The 18,302-nt window shown below is 46.8% G+C and overlaps 1 protein-coding gene across 13 annotated transcripts in view; it reads right to left on the bottom strand.

Moving 5' to 3' along the window:
• Positions 1-320: 320 nt before the first annotated feature.
• The window catches only part of LOC144950078 (high-affinity choline transporter 1-like), a 140,885-nt gene continuing 122,903 nt past the window's right edge, over positions 321-18,302 (bottom strand). For 11 of the 13 annotated variants that reach the window (XM_078880091.1, XM_078880097.1, XM_078880095.1 and 8 more), the window contains 6 exons: positions 15,118-15,273; positions 12,477-12,625; positions 7,752-7,895; positions 6,154-6,307; positions 5,045-5,262; positions 321-3,314 (listed from right to left, as the gene is read on the bottom strand). In XM_078880091.1, coding sequence (XP_078736217.1) covers positions 2,724-3,314; positions 5,045-5,262; positions 6,154-6,307; positions 7,752-7,895; positions 12,477-12,625; positions 15,118-15,273 — 1,412 coding nt within the window. In that variant the 3' untranslated portion in view covers positions 321-2,723. The remainder of the gene's footprint in view (positions 3,315-5,044; positions 5,263-6,153; positions 6,308-7,751; positions 7,896-12,476; positions 12,626-15,117; positions 15,274-18,302) is intronic. The other 2 variants (XR_013640344.1, XM_078880098.1) reach the window with 2 other exon arrangements.

The following is an 18,302-nucleotide window of genomic DNA, read 5'->3' as shown; positions in this document are numbered from 1 at the left end:
TCACGTTCTGCAGATGTAGACGCCACTGGTTCTTCACGTTCTGCAGATGTAGACGCCACTGGTTCTTCACGTTCTGTAGATGTAGATGCCACCACCGCCATCTATTGCGCGGCGGTTGAACTTACGACTCTCGGTCTGAACAGGCAACTGGACATACGGACGGACAGGTTTTTTCGTATCTCTGAAATTTCGTAAGTCGAGTGTTCGTAAGTCGAGGAGTCCCTGTATGACTGCCCCGCCCCCTTCCCCCCCCCCACCGCCGCTATCCATTTCGAATCTGAAAGGAACTGTATAAAAACAACGTAATCAAATGTTCGGTAATCACATGTTTATTGTACATTCAGATATTTAAGAAATTAAAGTTCTTCAAACGGTACATTGCTGCCAGTATAGTTTAAAGAAAGGTATTTCATGCGTTGTGTAAAAATTTCAACCGTTTTTTTCTGTCTTGAAACATGTATTAAAAATTAACTTATTCAAACTATAGTGTATGGACATTGCCACTATTATCGGTGCTTAAGCTACATTTTTATTTGCACACATCCAGCTTTCATTTAAACAAGCCACGGGCGAGCGGGGTTAGTGGCCGAGTGGGCGTGGTCAACGTGAAAGCGGGCGTAGTCAATATCAAAGTTGGCGTGGTCAATGGCAAAATGGGCGGGGTCAATGTGAAAGTGGGCGTGGTCAATGTGAAAGTGGGCGTGGGCAATGTGAAAGTGGGCGTGGTCAATGTGAAAGTGGACGTGGTCAATGTGAAAGTGGACGTGGTCAATGTAATAGGGGGGCGTGGTTAATGGCAAAGCGGGCGTGGTCAATGGCAAAGCAGGCGTGGTCAATGTGAAAGTGGGCGTGGTCAATCTGGGCGTGGTCAATATCAAAGTGGGCGTGGTCAATGTGAAAGCGGGCGTGGTCAATGTGGACGTGGTCAATGGCAAAGTGGGCGTGGTCAATGTAACGGTGGGCGTGGTCAATGTAAAAGTGGGCGTGGTCAATGTGAAAGTGGGCGTGACCAATGCCAAAGCGGGCGTGGTCGATGTCAAAGTGGGTGTGTCTGAGAGGGAGTGGCTACACAGATTACCTTGTGCCCTGGTTTGCACCTCCCAGACATGAGGTAGATTTCATCCAGAATCTGCTCGACCAAGTGAGACTTGGGTTAACTCTAGATCCGTCCAAACTTATGCTGTAGAACCCCTCTTAACGACCACCCCTGTTCACGACTGATCGCTTCGCGACGGGCCTCCATAGAGACCAATGTGTAGTGTAGTGTATAGTGTAGTGTATAGTCGTGTAGTGTATATAGTAGTGCAGTGTATAGTAGTGTGTAGTGTAGAGTATAGTAGTGTAGTGTATAGTCTAGTGTATAGTCTAGTGTATAGTAGTGTAGTGTATAGTCTAGTGTATATTCGTGTAGTGTATATAGTAGGGTATAGTAGTGCAGTGTATAGTAGTGTGTAGTGTAGTGTATAGTAGTGTAGTGTATAGTGTAGTATATAGTAGTGTATAGTGTATAATAGTGTAGTGTATAGTGTAGTATAAAGTAGTGTAGTGCCTGCATAGAGCCCAATGTGTTCGCTTACCGACCATTCCACTGTTAAAGACAATCTTTTGTAGGTACAGTAAATATCAATTTATTGAATTGATGAACCACATTTATTTTAATATTGTGTTTATAATGTTGTTAGCATCTTTACGTGTGAATACCCATTGTTTCAATATTATAAAGTACGTTTTTTCGGGTAAAAAGGAGTAGCTTTCGAAGCTATCGGAACGAATCAAGCCTTCAACGTGTATTTCCTATATACTCGTTTAACAACCAGATCACTTTGACGACCGGTATCATGGAACCAATTACCGTCGTTGAGAGGGGGTTCTACTGTACACCAACACGTTCCTTCGGAGTGGGCAGGTAGGAACTTGGTTGGACGTCGCATTCGTGCGATCCGTGTCACGCGGCGCATCACGTGGTGCTGAGCCCGCCCGAAGCGCTCTATAAAATACAAATCGAGGGCGTGGTTATGCACGACAGACAGACAAATAATCCCTGGTGGGCAGTGTGGAACCTGTTGTTTCTACCTGTAATACCCCGGTTTACGCCCTCCCGCTTCACGTACTTTTGGCGACAACGTCCTCGACTTACTGATACCCAATCCCGTTCTACTCACCGTGTACCTCGTCACGACGTACTCGAGAATTACGAACTTCACCGTCGAGCCACGCATTTTTTCGTTGCATGAGCCAAAATGGCGCCCAAACGAGAGCGTCCCTGATTGGCTATCGTCTCTTCCAAGTGTACTCAATTAACATATCCCCCCTCCCCCCATGGCGACTTTTTGTATAAGTGTAAACTATTTTTTATATGCTAAATAACTAATAATAATACAATTATTTTAATTGAACGAGGTGATATATTGTAATATATCAATAATTTTCACTTACTTTTCATAGTTGTGCAGTATGGATGCGCAATTGTTTACTGAGCATCTTCTGTCGAGGTACTGTACCACGTTAGGCTCCACCATCCCATCTCTAGTAGTAGTACCCGGAGGGTTTTGTACCATGTTACAATCCATCATCTCTCTTTTCTTCGATTTAAGTACGGCCCGATGTACGTTCTAGTATTCAGGAACGTATCCTGGGGTAAACCGGGGTAGCAAAATTGGATTTACCGCCCCCTTACCTTCTAGATTCTAATCCTTGCGATCCGTAAATGCGCACCGGACGAGTTACTGGGACTGAGGCAGAGCATCCACGGGCTTGCCCTCCCTGCCGTTCTCGTGTTTGAGGTCGACCGCTTCGTCCGAGATTACGGCCAGCTCGACGGTTCCACGGGGGACGCGGGAGGCCGCCGGCCCGTCCGCCGGGTCCTTGCCCCGTCCGCCGAACTCGTTGAAAAAATCGAACCGCGCCGGCAGCTTCTTGGAGAGGAAGAGGTGGCGCGTGAGGTAACAGACGCCGATGTTGCTCAGCAAAGAGACCAACATGGAAAGCGTTTTCATGGGGAACATCTGGTAGTCCAGGCCACCCTCCTCGTAGTAGCCTGGGTAGTGGAAGAGCGCGGGAAGACCGAGCAGAGCCTCGCCGCCTGTGAGTCTCACAAAGAGGCCCAGGACGAAGCCTACGACGAGGCCGTAGCTGTTGCTGGCTTGGAAGAAAAGGACGAGGCAGAACTGTGGGAAGACGATGACGTACGCCATGTCTCCGCACAGCAGCCACAGGCTGTAGGTGGACACGGTCTTGATTGCCAGAATCATCGCCATGCTGCCGATGGCCAAAATCGAAATCCTCAGCACCCACAACGTCTCCCGGTCGGAAGCCTGCCGTCGGTGGCGCACGCACACGGGATGTTCACTTTCGTTACGGGCGTTTTTTTTTCACGTTGTTGACAAAGCAAACGGAACAATCACGAGTCATAATGGATTAATCGAAGGTCTCGCATGAACAAACATGAGATGATGTATTACCGCTTCAGCGGACCAGCACGTTGGAGAGCCATGCACGCACGTTTAACAGTGGGTACGTGCAATAGTGGTTACAATAGGCATCATCAGGCGGTTGACAGAATTGTGAAAATGTCCTCCAGCCTTGGGCCTTAAATAGGCGGTGTGATGTCATCAATGTGCGCCCACAAAGGGTGGCAGGGAGTGATGCATGAAGTTTAATTCATTTTAATTAATTATGTTATGTTCGATTATATTATCATAAATGACGTCCAAATTGTTATTAAAAGACAACCATTATTATGGTGACATTGTGAAAGGCGCCTAATGAGTGAAATGTATTATTCTGATTATTAAATAGACAAAAGGATACAGACTGTTACCGTGTTAGAAACAGACGGAACTACAGTATCTAAAGAAGATCCTTCGTGGTGTAAGGCAGGAAAGGGAAGCAGAGGAAAGAGAGAATACACGAAAAAAAGAGGGGAAGAAGAAAGATGATCAATCCAGCAAATAGGTCACGAGTTGATTAAAAAAGAAAATACAAACATTGAATGAGTCAACTCTCGATTATCTGGGCTAATGGGAGTGGAAAGATTAAACACATTCCTGCGGAGGGAGCTGGTAGGAACGTTGGGTTGCTCGGTCAATGTCCAGGGTCAACAGCGGCGTGGTGTATTCCACAAATATGCCCGACTGTGAGGGCGGGCATAAGCCGGCGTGAGTAGGTTAAACGTTGAGTTTTATAAGGGCACCACGGGGTGAGCAGCCCCTCCCCACCCAGCCCCACCCCTCCCACCCCCACCCAGCCCCTCTCCACCCTCCCCACCCAGCCCCTCCCCACCCAGCCCCTCCCCACTCTCCCCACCCAGCCCCTCCCCACCCAGCCCCTCCCCACTCTCCCCACCCAGCCCCTCCCTGCACGACGGACGGACACAATAATCCCCTGTGGGCTGGTGGAACCAGTGGGTTCCTACCAGTAAAATATATTTCTTGTCACACCCCAAATTTCTTATCACTGCCCCATTGGATGTTTTGGAATCAATCCCAAGATTGAGAACACAACACCCCCAACTATGCATATATTGTGCGCGATGGTAGGGCGTCAACAAGGCTCTCACGCCAGTTAGCCCTTCATCATCATTATCGTTATTGCCTTGGGATTCAAATCAACAATGTCCCTTCCAATGAATCGCATGAACGGTAAACCGCCGTAGTCTGCGCTCCTTCAACGGAGGAAGAAGCAACGTTACACAGACCCTTTCCCGAAAGCCCTGTACATCGTGGCCGGCAGGCCTCGGACATTGCCCATTTAGCTCGTGAACGTATTGCCAATGCACAAGAGTTTCGATTTAAAGCTTTCGTGACTGCAGGGATTCATATTCTTGGTTCTTTCGGTAAAGTCACGTAGAATGGAAATAAGAAAATAAAAAAAAGAATAAACATTTATTTTATTATTTCCATTCTACGCGACTTTACCGAAAGAACCAAGAAGAAGTAAAGTCACGTAGAATGGAAAAAATATATATTTTATTATTTCTATTCTACGTGACTTTACCGAAAGAAGCAAGAAGAAAAATAATGCACAAGAGGTGGCATCGAATCACCTTGGGACGGATGAGCTTCGCGTAGATGTTTCTGGTGAAGAGCGAACTGGCCGAGAGAAGCGCCGAGTCGGCGGAAGACATCACGGCTGCCGCCAGGGCGCCCATGCCCAGGATGGAGATGAAGTACGGGCAGATGTGCTGCAGCACGATGGGTAGGATCATGCCGTTCTCTCCCCGCTCGTGAGGTGTTGGCAACCCGTAGGTGGTCATATTCCAGTCTCGGGGGGGAACAACAACAAAAACAACAATATTCTTGGTTCATGTTCTTGGTTCTTTCGGTAAAGTCACGTAGAAGGGAGATAATAAAATAATATTATGTTTTATGTTTTATTATTATTATTATTATTCACAACGTTTCGGGCGCAACACAAGCGTCCGTCATCAGGTGGGAAAGCTTTCGTCGTGATTTATTTTATTTTATGCCTACGTGACTTTACCGAAAGAACCAAGAAGACGAATCCCTGCAGTCACAAAAGCTTTAAATCGAAATATTCTTGGTTCTTTTGGTAAAGTCACGTAAATAGAAAAATAACAAAAAATGGAAATAAATAAAAATAATAAATTGAAAATATTAAAAGCAAAAAACCCACAATAAAAAAATATAGTAAAATTAAATTTAAAATGAATGGCAAATAATAAAAGCAAAAAACCCACGACGTTTCGATCGCAACACAAGCGGTCTTCATCAGGCGGAGAGAAAACAAACCAACAGCAGCCAGTCACGAGCCACATTAGGTCTCCTTGCTCACGTTCTACCAACCCTTTGATGTGAATGTAAATCCGTGTTCACTAATTTATCAGAGGGGAGGCGGGGAGGGTTGCACTTTCGCCGATAAGACATCATCAATGTTGAGGGGTCGCCACACATTTGAAACCATTGGGGGTTTATCAGCAGCACGATGATGATGATGATGGGATGCTTTCACTTTTCTGCATCGCCGGAGGCCGCACGTCACGGGGCCGCACTAAAGGCCACAAGTGGCCTGCCAGTGGCCCTGCGGGGCCTTCCAATGATAGAACACTGGTGTCAAATCATCAGTCGCCGCACACTGCCATGGTGTTTGTGTAGATGTCGTTGTTGTGATGTCTTTGAGGGGGCGGGGGGTTACCAGTGCTGACGGCTACTGCACCAATGAGGAGCGGTGGCACGGCTAGCAGCAGGGTGGTGAATGCCGAGACGAAGGAGATGTACTGGGCTTGGGCCACAGAGCCCGCTGCGAGTACGCGCTGGAAATACACCTGCCACGGGATGCCCCCGAGGATCTGCATGCAACAACAAAAACACACAACGTAGTAATAGGTTTTTTACCCTTTCAACTGGTACAAAAACTGACACCTTTATACAAGGCATCATGTTTGCAATGACCACAACACAAGCAGTCAAAATGCAAACAAACATACTCTGATAGTGCGCTGTCTTTGAGTTGTACGCCTTTTGGCGTCATCTGGTCCAACACCAATGGAGACTAGGCTCTCATCAGGTGTGAAAAACACAGCAAGAAAATTTGAAAGAAGTGGCGGTTTTTTCTTAACGTCAGCACCAAGGACAGCGATTTTGGCAGTTGGTCAGACGGACGAGTCCATCTATGTTCGGAAAAGAGGAGGGGGGAGAGGAAGAGAATGGAATGCGGTCTGAAAGTCACCGTAAGCATGAACACAATCAATTAAGACCCGAAATGGTTTATCAAATCCTTGCAATGATTGCTAAGCCAGAATTGATCTTCTCGGTTGAAATTGTTTGGCAATGCCAACCACCAGAAGCCGATGGCCTGTGCAGAATATTGGGAAAAGAGCCGTGTCGAGGTTGGACAGGAGACACGACGAAGAGGACATTACTGAAACAATATTTAATTAAATATGGAAACAATATTTAATTAAATATTGTTTTGATGTTTTTTTTTAAGTCACAAAAAATGTTGATTTAAAGTTTGGGAAACGTTTGCGCCCAGTTTACGACGGTCCCGATTTGCGACACGCGTGACACGCGTTCACGACGTCCGCGTAAGGCCACCATGGATCGATTTAGGACAGGGAAATCTTCAAACACGATCCCCGTCTACCTACGCGACTCTGAGCACATTTGAGCAGCCACGTGGTAGAAAGTCGGTGAGCGTTGGGCAGAGGGAGAAAGAAGAACAGGTAAGAAAAATATTTGTAATAATTGCTTCATGTCAATTTCGGCAAAAATGTGTTATCTTCAGTACTGTACTCTTGGCCTATCGATTTATTGCACTTTGGAGACTTGGCTAACATAGTTCATAGGTTGCTTTTGAAATAAAATAAAAATCCTTGATGTTATTGTCCACTAAAATCTTAGAGTAATTTATATTTTACTAATTCTAACCTATATTCTTGGTTCTTTCGGTAAAGTCACGTAGAAGGGAAATAATAAAGTAATACATTTATTATTTTATTATTTCCCTTCTACGTGACTTTACCGAAAGAACCAAGAATATGAATCCCTGCAGTCACGAAAGCTTTAAATCTAAATGTAATTCTAACCTATAAAGCCTAAACCTACGTTAGAGGCTGCATAGAGGGCCCACAAAACCCTCCGCTGGACCCTGCGAGGTGACAGGCCCACAGGGACCGAAATCTTCTTGTTGGGCTAATGTTGGCATGTGGTTGGAAGAGTTGGCCCCAGGTTCCACGTTGATTGGGAACACCCAGGCAGACACTCCTCCTCACGGCTCACGCCGACCCTCACCATGTAGACCATGTTGTCAAGCCAGCGCGTGATATCCCTGGGGTTCAGGGTGCCCACCCACGGCTCCTGGTAGAGGGGCTGCGTGAAGGTGTTGCCAATGTTGGTCACCGCCTGGTTCATCATGGAGAAAGGCACGCACACCACCTGCGAGAGAGGATCACAAATTATTCACGACTATAAATATGTTTTTATTTCAACAGGCAAGGCCCACTGAGCTATGTAGCTCTTATTTTTTAGAAGCGACCCGGCCACAAATGATAGCCCCAACGATGTGGCTTATCATGGTGTGGAAATTTACATCAGACAATTACTCTAATTGCATGTTGATTCTAAATGTGGAGGGAAAAACCGAAGGACCCGGAGAAAAATCCACGCGACCACGGGGAGAATAAGCAGACTACAAATAGACAGCAGGCTTCAGGGTCGGGATTGAACCCACGACCTCATGTAGACCAGGTGAGGTAGTTAACATCTCATAGCCACCGTGGCGCCCTAACGAGTTCTGGGCAGGCGGCCCTCAGTTTATACTCCCCGGGGGTGTGATGACTGAAAAGTAGAAAAGTGTCGTCTGTTTTAAAGTTGAACGTGATGAGGTCCTCTGACATTCGAAGAAGAGTGAGTGTGTGTGTGCACGTCGGCGCCACGGTCGAAATTACGCGTAAAAAAAGATTCACAAATCACTTGAGTTGGGAAACAGTTGCTATTGTCGCCCCGTATAACTGTGAAAACTCGACAGGGCCCTCTTGAAAACGAGTTGGAGACACCTTGGGGTTTGCTAGGTAACAATAACTGCTGCGGCTGTATTCTATTCTACGCACACGTTTTGAATGTAGAGATAGATAAAGCACAATTGTTTTCGAAAACATAACGTATTTGTTATACACTCGAGTAGCCAGTCGTGGTCGCTACATCCCTTCGCATTGTAAACATTACGACCCTAAATAATGATACTGGTAGGAACGTCTGGGGATTATTGTGTCCGTCCGTCCATCGTGCAGGGAGGGGAGGGTGGGGAGGGGCTGGGTGGGGGGTGGGAAAGGTTGGGGCTGGGTGGGGAGGGTGAGAAGGGGCTGGGTGGGGAGGGGCTGGGTGGGGGGTGGGAAAGGTTGGGGCTGGGTGGGGAGGGGCTGGTCACCCCGTGGTGCCCTTATAAAACTCAACGTTTAACCTACTCACGCCGGCTTGTGCCCGCCCTCACAGTCGGGCATATTTGCGGAATACACCACGCCGCCGTTGACCCTGGCCATTGACCGAGCAACCCAACGTTCCTACCAGCTCCCTCCGCAGGAATGTGTTAACTCTCTGGCCACAAGGGTGAAGAGATGAGTCACACATCACGTTGTGTGCGTTCAATCCATCGCGGCCACGTGCAACTTTTTTCTCTCTCTCGAAACGCAAAGCGAGTGCGTGTGTCAGCCGCACCCGACGACGTGATGTTGTGCTACCATCTACCGGGCCGCATTTGAATCGCGATCGTCTTCCAGTATGGATATGAATTGGAAGTTGCAGCTATGAAAACCAATGTCCCAGGATCCGTTGCTCCACCATTTGTGGCCATTCGATGTATCCTTCGGGACTTTGCCTGGTTCACCCCTTGCCCTGTCTGCTGTCAAGCATCTCATCATCAAATCTTTCTCATTCTCCCCCCTGTAACCTCTGGACCCCATTCATCGCTTCCCTTTTCTCCTTCCCATGCTCGACACTTCCCATTTACCACCCGTGTCCTCCTTTGCCTTTCTGTCATTCTGAGACACCCGGTACATTGTGCGCTCATCGTGACGAATGGAAGCAGTTGCTATTCGCCGCTTAACAATCAATTCGTAATCAATACAAACGTATAATGGCACAGCATTCTTGATTTGAAGCTTTCGTGACTGCAGGAATCCATACTCTTTGGTTCTTTCGGTAAAGTCACGTGGGTAGAAAAATAAAATAAAACAAAAATAATAAAATATCACGACGTTTCGATCGCAACACAAAAATAATCCGGCAGTGTAAATGCTGAACCAGCGAGAGAGCTGTTACAACAAGGTTATATATAGAGAGCTGTTACAACAAGAGACCCAGCATGATTCGCAAGTCGGACACAATTGATCGATCAAGAACGCGGGCGGCGCGGACCCAAGGCTGAAAGTTCCTTTAACATCGGCCTGAACAGGCGACGGCCCTTGAACTGCTTGCTCAAGGGGTTTGAAGGTGGATGGTGCTTGGACGCTGCGTGTGTGTGCGGTGGGAGTGAGTTCCAGACGGCTGCTGGGCACAGCGATGGTCAAACACCACTCGGCCACGGCAGCCTCGGTTCTGGGCACGAAGAGAAACGTGGCCATCTCTTCTTCTTGGTTCTTTCAGTAAAGTCACGTGAGGACGGCTGCTTGCGTTGTGGCCGAAACGTCGTGAGAATTGTATTTTATTATGTTTTATTTTTTATTATTTTATTACTTCCCTTCTACGTGACTTTACCGAAAGAACCGAGAAGATGAATCCCTGCAGTCACGAAAGCTTTAAATCGAGACACTGCCACGTGTTTGTATTAATCGCAGTAGGGGGCGATACTGTCACACTCCACGCAGAAAGGCACTCGACATGCGAATCGAACTCGAGCTCTTCTTGCTAAGGCCACGAGTATTAAATTTCGATGTAAAGCTTTCGTGACTGCAGGGATTCATCTTCTTATTTCTTTCGGTAAAGTCTCGGGGAGACAGCGTCTGAATTCAGACGCTGTCTCCCCGACAGACCTGGTCTTCACCTGAGGACGGCTGCTTGCGTTGTGGCCGAAACGTCGTGAGAATTATTTAATGTTTTATTTTTATTATTTTATCATTTCCCTTCTACGTGCCACGAGTATTGTTACTACCACTGAGCCGCCCTGCCATTCACTTCTGTGGCTGTGGAGGAGGGAGGGGGGGGGCACGCGAACCCATTACGTACAAATCGAGACTCGTATTTAATCTTCTTGGTTCTTTCGGTAAAGTCACGTAGAAGGGAAATAATAAAGTAATACAAATAAAACATAATAAAATAATTCTCACTCGTATTTTATTTCACCCGCTAAGGGGCCATCCATCCATTGAGTGCGTACGCATGGAGGGGGGAGGGGGGGTTAACCCAAATGCGGAGCTTACGTATGGGGGGGGGGGTCTACTGACAATGTGCACATAGGAAACGGGGGGGGGGGTGAAGCCTCGATAATAATTTGTCGACATTGGCCTTCAAATGAGTTAGATAGTCCGGCGGTGGACTATCTGTTTGCTTAAACACGTTAATATTATTAATCCTTGGTCGTTTCTGCGTGGATTAAATATCGGCCGTTCTATGGGATTCGGGGGTGGGGGGGAGTGTAAAAAATACGCGAGCGTACAGGGAGGGGGGTAGGGGTCAAGTTTTGACAGATGTTTGCCTACCTGCTAAGTGGACGGCCCCTACGGCTCCACTGGGCTGAGCAGCTCTTTTATAGGGATGGCAGCTGACAGCCAGTGCCGGATTATCCCAGTAGCAGCAGCAGCTACGCGTGTAGTAGCAGCAGCAGCAGCAGCTACGCGTGTAGTAGCAGCAGCAGCAGCTACGCGTGTAGTAGCTGCTGCAGCTACGCGTGTAGTAGCAGCAGCTACGCGTGTAGTAGCAGTAGCAGCTACACGTGTAGTAGCAGCTACACGTGTAGTAGCAGCTACACGTGTAGTAGCAGCTACACGTGTAGTAGCAGTAGCAGTTACACGTGTAGTAGCAGCTACGCGTGTAGTAGCAGCTACGCGTGTAGTAGCAGTAGCAGTTACACGTGTAGTAGCAGCTACACGTGTAGTAGCAGCTACACGTGTAGTAGCAGCTACACGTGTAGTAGCAGTAGCAGCTACACGTGTAGTAGCAGCTACACGTGTAGTAGCAGTAGCAGCTACACGTGTAGTAGCAGTAGCAGCTACACGTGTAGTAGCAGCTACACGTGTAGTAGCAGCTGCACGTGTAGTTACACATGCAGCACCTACACATGCAGTAGCCACACATGTAGCTTCGTGCCCCGCACTTTCAAGGGCCCCGCACTAAATGCTTTCAAGCTATCAATTCCGGTGCAGCGATTCTGCACTTGCTCTATTACTATAGTACTATACCGCCTTCGAATTTTACGAACGACCGGGTGTTTAAGGTTTAGCGATTTGTCGTATTATCTGGCTGTATAGCAAATGAAAAAGTACAATTATTTTACCATGCAAAGAAAAAAATGTATGTTTTAATATGTGTTTATTTATTTAGTTTGGGGCCCTTTATAACATATGCAACAGGCCCCACACTAGCTTCATCCGTCACTGCTTACAGGGCATTGCAGGATGGGAATGTGCAAACAAAAAAAAAACGACAAGTTATTTACAACGTTTGAGCGCTGTCCTGAAACAAAAATTACTTGATAGCTCACAAAATGTCTGTCTCCTCATACAGGGTGCTTAAATAAAACCATGTCAACACTTATATGGGACTATTGTTTTTAATGGCCAAAGAAACGGCTAATGATACACTGTGACATGATAACCATGTTAGTAGCTTCAAAAAGTCAAAGAGTCTCCCACTGGTTCGCCATCATTGTCAACACGTGCCTGGAATCTTCTCCAGGTGGTCTCCGGCGCACGTGGCATTGTTGCAAAACCTCAGAAGTGTTGACATGTTTTTTGAAGCACCACTGCACATTGGAGCCAAGGCATCTCAGCTGTCTCCTCCTGACATTGGCCGTAATGAGCTCACCAAGCCAATGGCGATGAAGCCCAGTTGGATGATGTCAGTGTAAGCCACGGAATAGAGGCCTCCGAGCAGCGTGTAGAAGATGGCAACGAAGGCTGAAATAATCACGGCGACTATCCTGTCGATGTCCAGAATGACGCTGATCGTTGAGCCTGGAAAAATGCAAACCAAGCACACGTGACCGTTAGTATTCATTGAACACATTCCTCCTGCGGAGGGAGCTGGTGTAGGAACGTTGGGTTGCTCGGTCAATGGCCTGCAGGGTCAACGGCGGCGTGGTGTATTCCGCAAATATGCCCGACTGTGAGGGCGCGCACAAGCCGGCGTGAGTAGGTTAAACGTGAGTTTGATAAGGGCACCACGGGGTGACCAGCCCCTCCCCACCCAGCCCCACCCCACCCACCCAGCCCCTCCCCACCCTCCCTCCCCCTCCCCACCCTCCCTCCCCACCCAGGCCCTCCCCACCCTCCCTCCCCACCCAGGCCCTCCCCACCCTCCCCTCCCCTCCCCACCCAGCCCCTCCCTCCCCACCCAGCCCCTCCCTCCCCACCCAGCCCCTCCCTGCACGACGGACGGACACAATAATCCCCTGTGGGCTGGTGGAACCAGTGGGTTCCTAACAGTATAAATGGTGTCCATACTGCATACGTCCTTGAGATTAGCTTTGGATTTTGAATTCTGCTGATTTTTGTTTTTCTCTCGCAATGACATCGGATCTTTTTTTGTCTCTGAAAGTTTGCATGATGTGCTCATGTAAAACGTCATGATGCTCAATAATAAAATAGGTGATGATACGTGATGCCAAATGTGGTGGGAAATGAGGTGGCTTCACGTCCGATTTTCTGATAAATCTGAAATGTGTTTCTTCAGATAATCCTCATTTTTCCGATGTTTCAAATTAATCCAATAAATATATTTTTGTGGATTTCTGGATTTTGGGCAACATTTACAATTTGATTTCAGATTTTTGTGTCATTTATTTACGTTAATTAAATGTTAGTGACGTTTGCTGTTCATGCACTAAATGTAATAATTTTAACAGTCAAACGATCATTTCAAGTTCAGAATTCTTTACATCGTAAACAATGTGAGAAACGGTGAAATCACGCGACGGCCCTCTTGGGTGAGAAGTTGTGGAAGTGATACCGTGGAATTGACATCACGTCCTGTCAGGTCACATTTGCGGATCAATAAAATAAATTTGAGGATCGGCCAAACTTTAGCATCAACCCTGGCTTTATTTTTTTTTAAAAAGAGTCATCTAAAAATCGGGAATACTTCCCCACTCCACCTCTGGGCATGTGCCTCCTGCACACTCAGCGGCTGCGATTTAAAATAATAAAACAAGACCCTTGGGGCACCGTGCCGCCTCCAGGACACACACCTCCACTGCGAGAGCCTCTTCTCCTGGCCAACACCTGCAGCTCCTCCCCTCCCATATGTTATCCATCCCCATGTGTTATCCATTTCCCCCACCCCTCGTGTGTTTAATTAAAAAAATTAGGCCAACCCTGTAAAATCCCAACAGCGAGCTCTGTAAATAATCAGAATATATGCTGGACGAATTCGATGAGATTTCGATTTAAAGCTTTCGTGACTGCAGGGATTCATCTTCTTGGTTCTTTCGGTAAAGTCACGTAGAAGGGAAATTATTATGTTTAATTCTTTTTAATTTTATTATTTCCCTTCTACGTGACTTAACCGAAAGAACCAAGAAGATTAATTCGATGAGCTATGAAGCTTTTATTCACAGATGTCCCGGTATGACCTGTAACAACGGTAATATTTGATGGCCCTCAGATAAGAACACTCATCAGGGATCCACACTTTGTTACAACAATGACTGCGGCAGAGGCTAGAGCTTGGAATGCATTCTCTGATGTGGTGCGGAATTTCCTTGGGAACAGGAAAGCGGACAACTATCGAGAGATTGTGGAGGAGCTGCTCTTGAGTTTCCAAGCACTTGGATGTGGAATGAGCATCAAGGTTCACTACTTACATAGTCACGTGGCCCAGTTTTCAGAGAACATGGATCACGTGAGCGAAGAGCTAAGTGAACGCTTTCATCAAGACATTAAAGTTATGGAAGAACGTTACCAAGGCCGATGGGACTGAAACATGATGGCAGATTACTGCTGGTCCTTGATGAGAGACATTCTACAAGCTGTACATCGGAGATCGTCAAAGAAGATGTCGTTAAAACAGATGTAACATCACTATTGTGAATGACCTTTTTGTACATATTTTTCTTATCTTCACAATTCAATTCTTACATGGTAATGTGCATTCACTCACATTGATATGCAGTCACCCTCACAACTTTGTGCTCATTAAACGTTTGTTTCATTATTATTGTATATTGTATCTTATCTTATTATTGTATGGATGTCTGTTTAGCTATTCGTATATGAGCACAAATTTGCTGTTTTTATTGAAAATGCAATATTTGACAACTCAAAAACCTGATGTGATAGACAAAAACCGATGCCAGATTTGGAATCAGCACCCCAAAATTACCTTAAAACCGTTGAAATACCTTATGCCAGAAAAAGTGTGTTGACCAGTGTTATTGTTGATGTGTACCCATGATTCGTAAATGTGGATATTCAAACCCACCACCCCCACCGCACACAATGTATCTTACCAAGCGCGGTGAGAGTGGCGGCTGCCCAGAAGAGGTCTCCAAAGACTGCCGGGATGAAGAAGATTGACCCCATCCACTTTCCGTACTTGATTTGAAAGGGGTCAATCATCGTGATGTAGGTGCGTGAGCGCATGGGCTTTGCGAAGAAGAGCGCGGCTGTGTGCGTGCGTCACAATGACAAAGAATGCAACATGGAGGGGGTCAGGGGTCAGGGGGAGAGTCATTCAGTTATCGCTCTTCCACTCTCCGTCGCTCGTTCTCTCAACGATGTTCTTTCATTTTGGTCACATAGCCTTGATTTGTCATCACGGGACTTTGAACTCGTGAGCTTCAATTGAAATCAGTTTTGGATAGCAACGTAATCATAATGCACACCCGTGAATTCAAGTCAAAAGTGATTTCCTGTTCATGTGAGCGTTGAGCTGGTGCCCATGTCCAGTTTGTACAGAGCCCCTGAGCTTAGGGGTAGAAATTCTTACTCTTAGTTCTCTCGGTAAAGTCACGTAGGTAAAAAAAAAAATGAAATTAAAATTAATAAAAATAAAAGAATAAAATCTGAAACTTCGTGATTTTATTGTTTTATTTTTATTAATTTGAATTTCATTTTTTTTACGCGACTTTACCGAAAGAACTAAGAGTATGAATCCTTGTGGAAATTCCTCTTTCATATGGCGGGGGTGAGTCTATCCATGGGGCTCACCATTGTTGTCTTTCCCGCAAAGCGGTACTCACTTTAGCAACCCCCGCAGAAATGATGGGCCGAGTCGATTCCCAACCAGGAATGTGAATCCGCAAACCTTCCGGTTTCATACGCGCGGGTTGCGTTTTACTTTGTAGCAGTGGCTCTTGACGCGCGGCTTGCACGCTCGCTCTGGGGGTTCAAGTTTTTCAAGTTTCATTTTATTAGGTATAGCCCTGTGAGCCATTCGGCTCTTGAATCGGGTGCAACCGCAACAAACAAAAAAACAAAAACATGAACAAGAAAACATCTTAAAGTGACTATGTGCAAACAGAAAATCCAAGAAAAGACAGCAACATATTGCAGAAAAAGCACCATACACCAACACTGTGTGCAAAAATTCCAGTGGGATGCAAGTCAAACAACAACAACAACAACCACAAGACAACTTAGATTAAGATTAAGGGTGCATTACACCACCGCCTGGGGGTGCGAGATGCCCTTTCTGGGGGTGCGAGACGTGGCCAGATTTTTTTTATTTTAGACGGTAAATAATCGACAACACAAATAAAGCATGGTCACGTAAGTTACAACTTACGTTTGATTTGAAGCTTCGTGACTGCATGAATCCATACCCTTTGGTTCTTTCGGTAAAGTCACGTAGGTAGAAAAAATATGTACAACTTACTTTGTTTCATCAAACCTATACGGGTGTTCAAAAAGAAAAAAATGTGAACACTTCTGAGAATTTGCAACAATACCACGAGAGATGCGCTGCCTTCGGCTCTGGAGACCACATGGACAAGATTCCAGGCCACGTGCTTTGACAATGATGGCGAAACTCTTTGACTTCGTGAAGCTATTAACGTCACATTTACAGTGTATCATTATCCGTTCCTATTTGTTTTTAACGATTAAGAATCAAAGGGGCACAACGCTTGCAGTGAAGGTTAAGCATCGCTGCTCTATAGCCTGCGTTTGTTTGTCTTCGATGGCGAAATGTGGTGGGGCTTGGGTGCGCTGTGATGAACATGTGTAATCTCTGGTAAACGATCTCGAAACAATTACGAAATGCCCCGAAATTAAGTTGATGGTGGCATCATCGTGATATGATGTCGATAAGAAAATGCTTGTGTCATCATATAAATCAGTCCCTTTGGTCTGTGTGCAAAAAATAAAGATTTTTATGGTAATTCGAAGGAATATTGCGGTTAACTTGTAAGGGTCTCGCTAATAATAATTATGCAATTTGTAGTGCACGATAGTTCACGGACATCAATTACCACGAACTAAGACGTGGAGCCAAGCTCAGAGTTGCTCGAATGTCAGGCGAAAGAGGTGGGCCTTTAAGAGGTGGGCCTTTAAGAAAGAGTTGGGCCTTTAAGAAAAAGGTGAGCCTTTAAGAGTTGGGCCTTTAAGAAGAGTTGGGCCTTTAAGAAGAGTTGGGCCTTTAAGAAGAGTTGGGCCTTTAAGAAGAGTTGGGCCTTTAAGAAGAGTTGGGCCTTTAAGAAGAGTTGGGCCTTAAAGAAAGAGGTGGGCCTTTAAGAGGTGGGCCTTTAAGAAAGAGGTAGGCCTTTAAGAAAGAGATGAGCCTTTCAGAAGAAAGTGGTGGGCCTTTAAGAAGAGTTGGGCCTTTAAGAAGAGTTGGACCTTTAAGAAAGAGGTGGGCCTTTAAGGGAAGAGGTGGGCCTTTAAGAAAGAGGCAGGCCTTTAAGAAAGAGGTGAGCCTTTCAGAAGAGGTGGGCCTTTCAGAAGAAAGAGGTGGGCCTTTTAAGTGTCTCTTCAAAAGCCCAGTGGAGATCGATTGCTGATACAAAATCTGCGGCTCCGGTGGTGGCCGCGTTTCAGACGGTGATGGGGTTGGGGGGGTGGGGGGGGGTGCGGGGGGACCACCGCAGAGAGACGTCGCCTGGCAGCAGCGGTCCCCTTGGTCCTTGATCTAGGGAGGAGGATGGAGGAGGATGGAGGAGGATGGAGGAGGGGGATGGAGGAGGGGATGGAGGATGGAGGAGGATGGAGGAGGGGGATGGAGGAGGGGGATGGAGGAGGGGGATGGAGGATGGAGGAGGATGGAGGAGGATGGAGGAGGGGGATGGAGGATGGAGGAGGATGGAGGAGGATGGAGGAGGATGGAGGAGGGGGATGGAGGAGGAGGATAGAGGAGGAGGATGATGGAGGGAGGATGGAGGGAGGAGGGAGGAGGATGATGATGGAGGAGGATGGAGGATGGAAGAGGAGTTTTTTTTAGTCTCGCCGCGGAGTATTTCGACCGTGAGATGCCATTCAGGATGACGGGGGAAAGAACCCGGCGGACAATCGGAGAGTTGAAGACTAAATAAGTAGCGGTTCGAACACATAGCGCACGAGAAGAGGGAATGAAGGAAGGAACAGCGAGCGAAGGAACGAGGGAGAAGAGAAGCAGAGAAGGAATAAGATGGAGAGGGAGAAGGGATCGAACAGCTGAAGGCGAAGGACGGACAGTGAAAGCAGCCGGCTTGAACGGCCT

This window comes from Lampetra fluviatilis, chromosome 56, assembly GCF_964198595.1.
Source record: "Lampetra fluviatilis chromosome 56, kcLamFluv1.1, whole genome shotgun sequence".
Classification (NCBI taxonomy): domain Eukaryota; kingdom Metazoa; phylum Chordata; class Hyperoartia; order Petromyzontiformes; family Petromyzontidae; genus Lampetra; species Lampetra fluviatilis.
The sequence above is the reverse complement of the archived record's forward strand: the minus strand, read 5'-3'. Positions and strand labels throughout refer to the sequence as shown.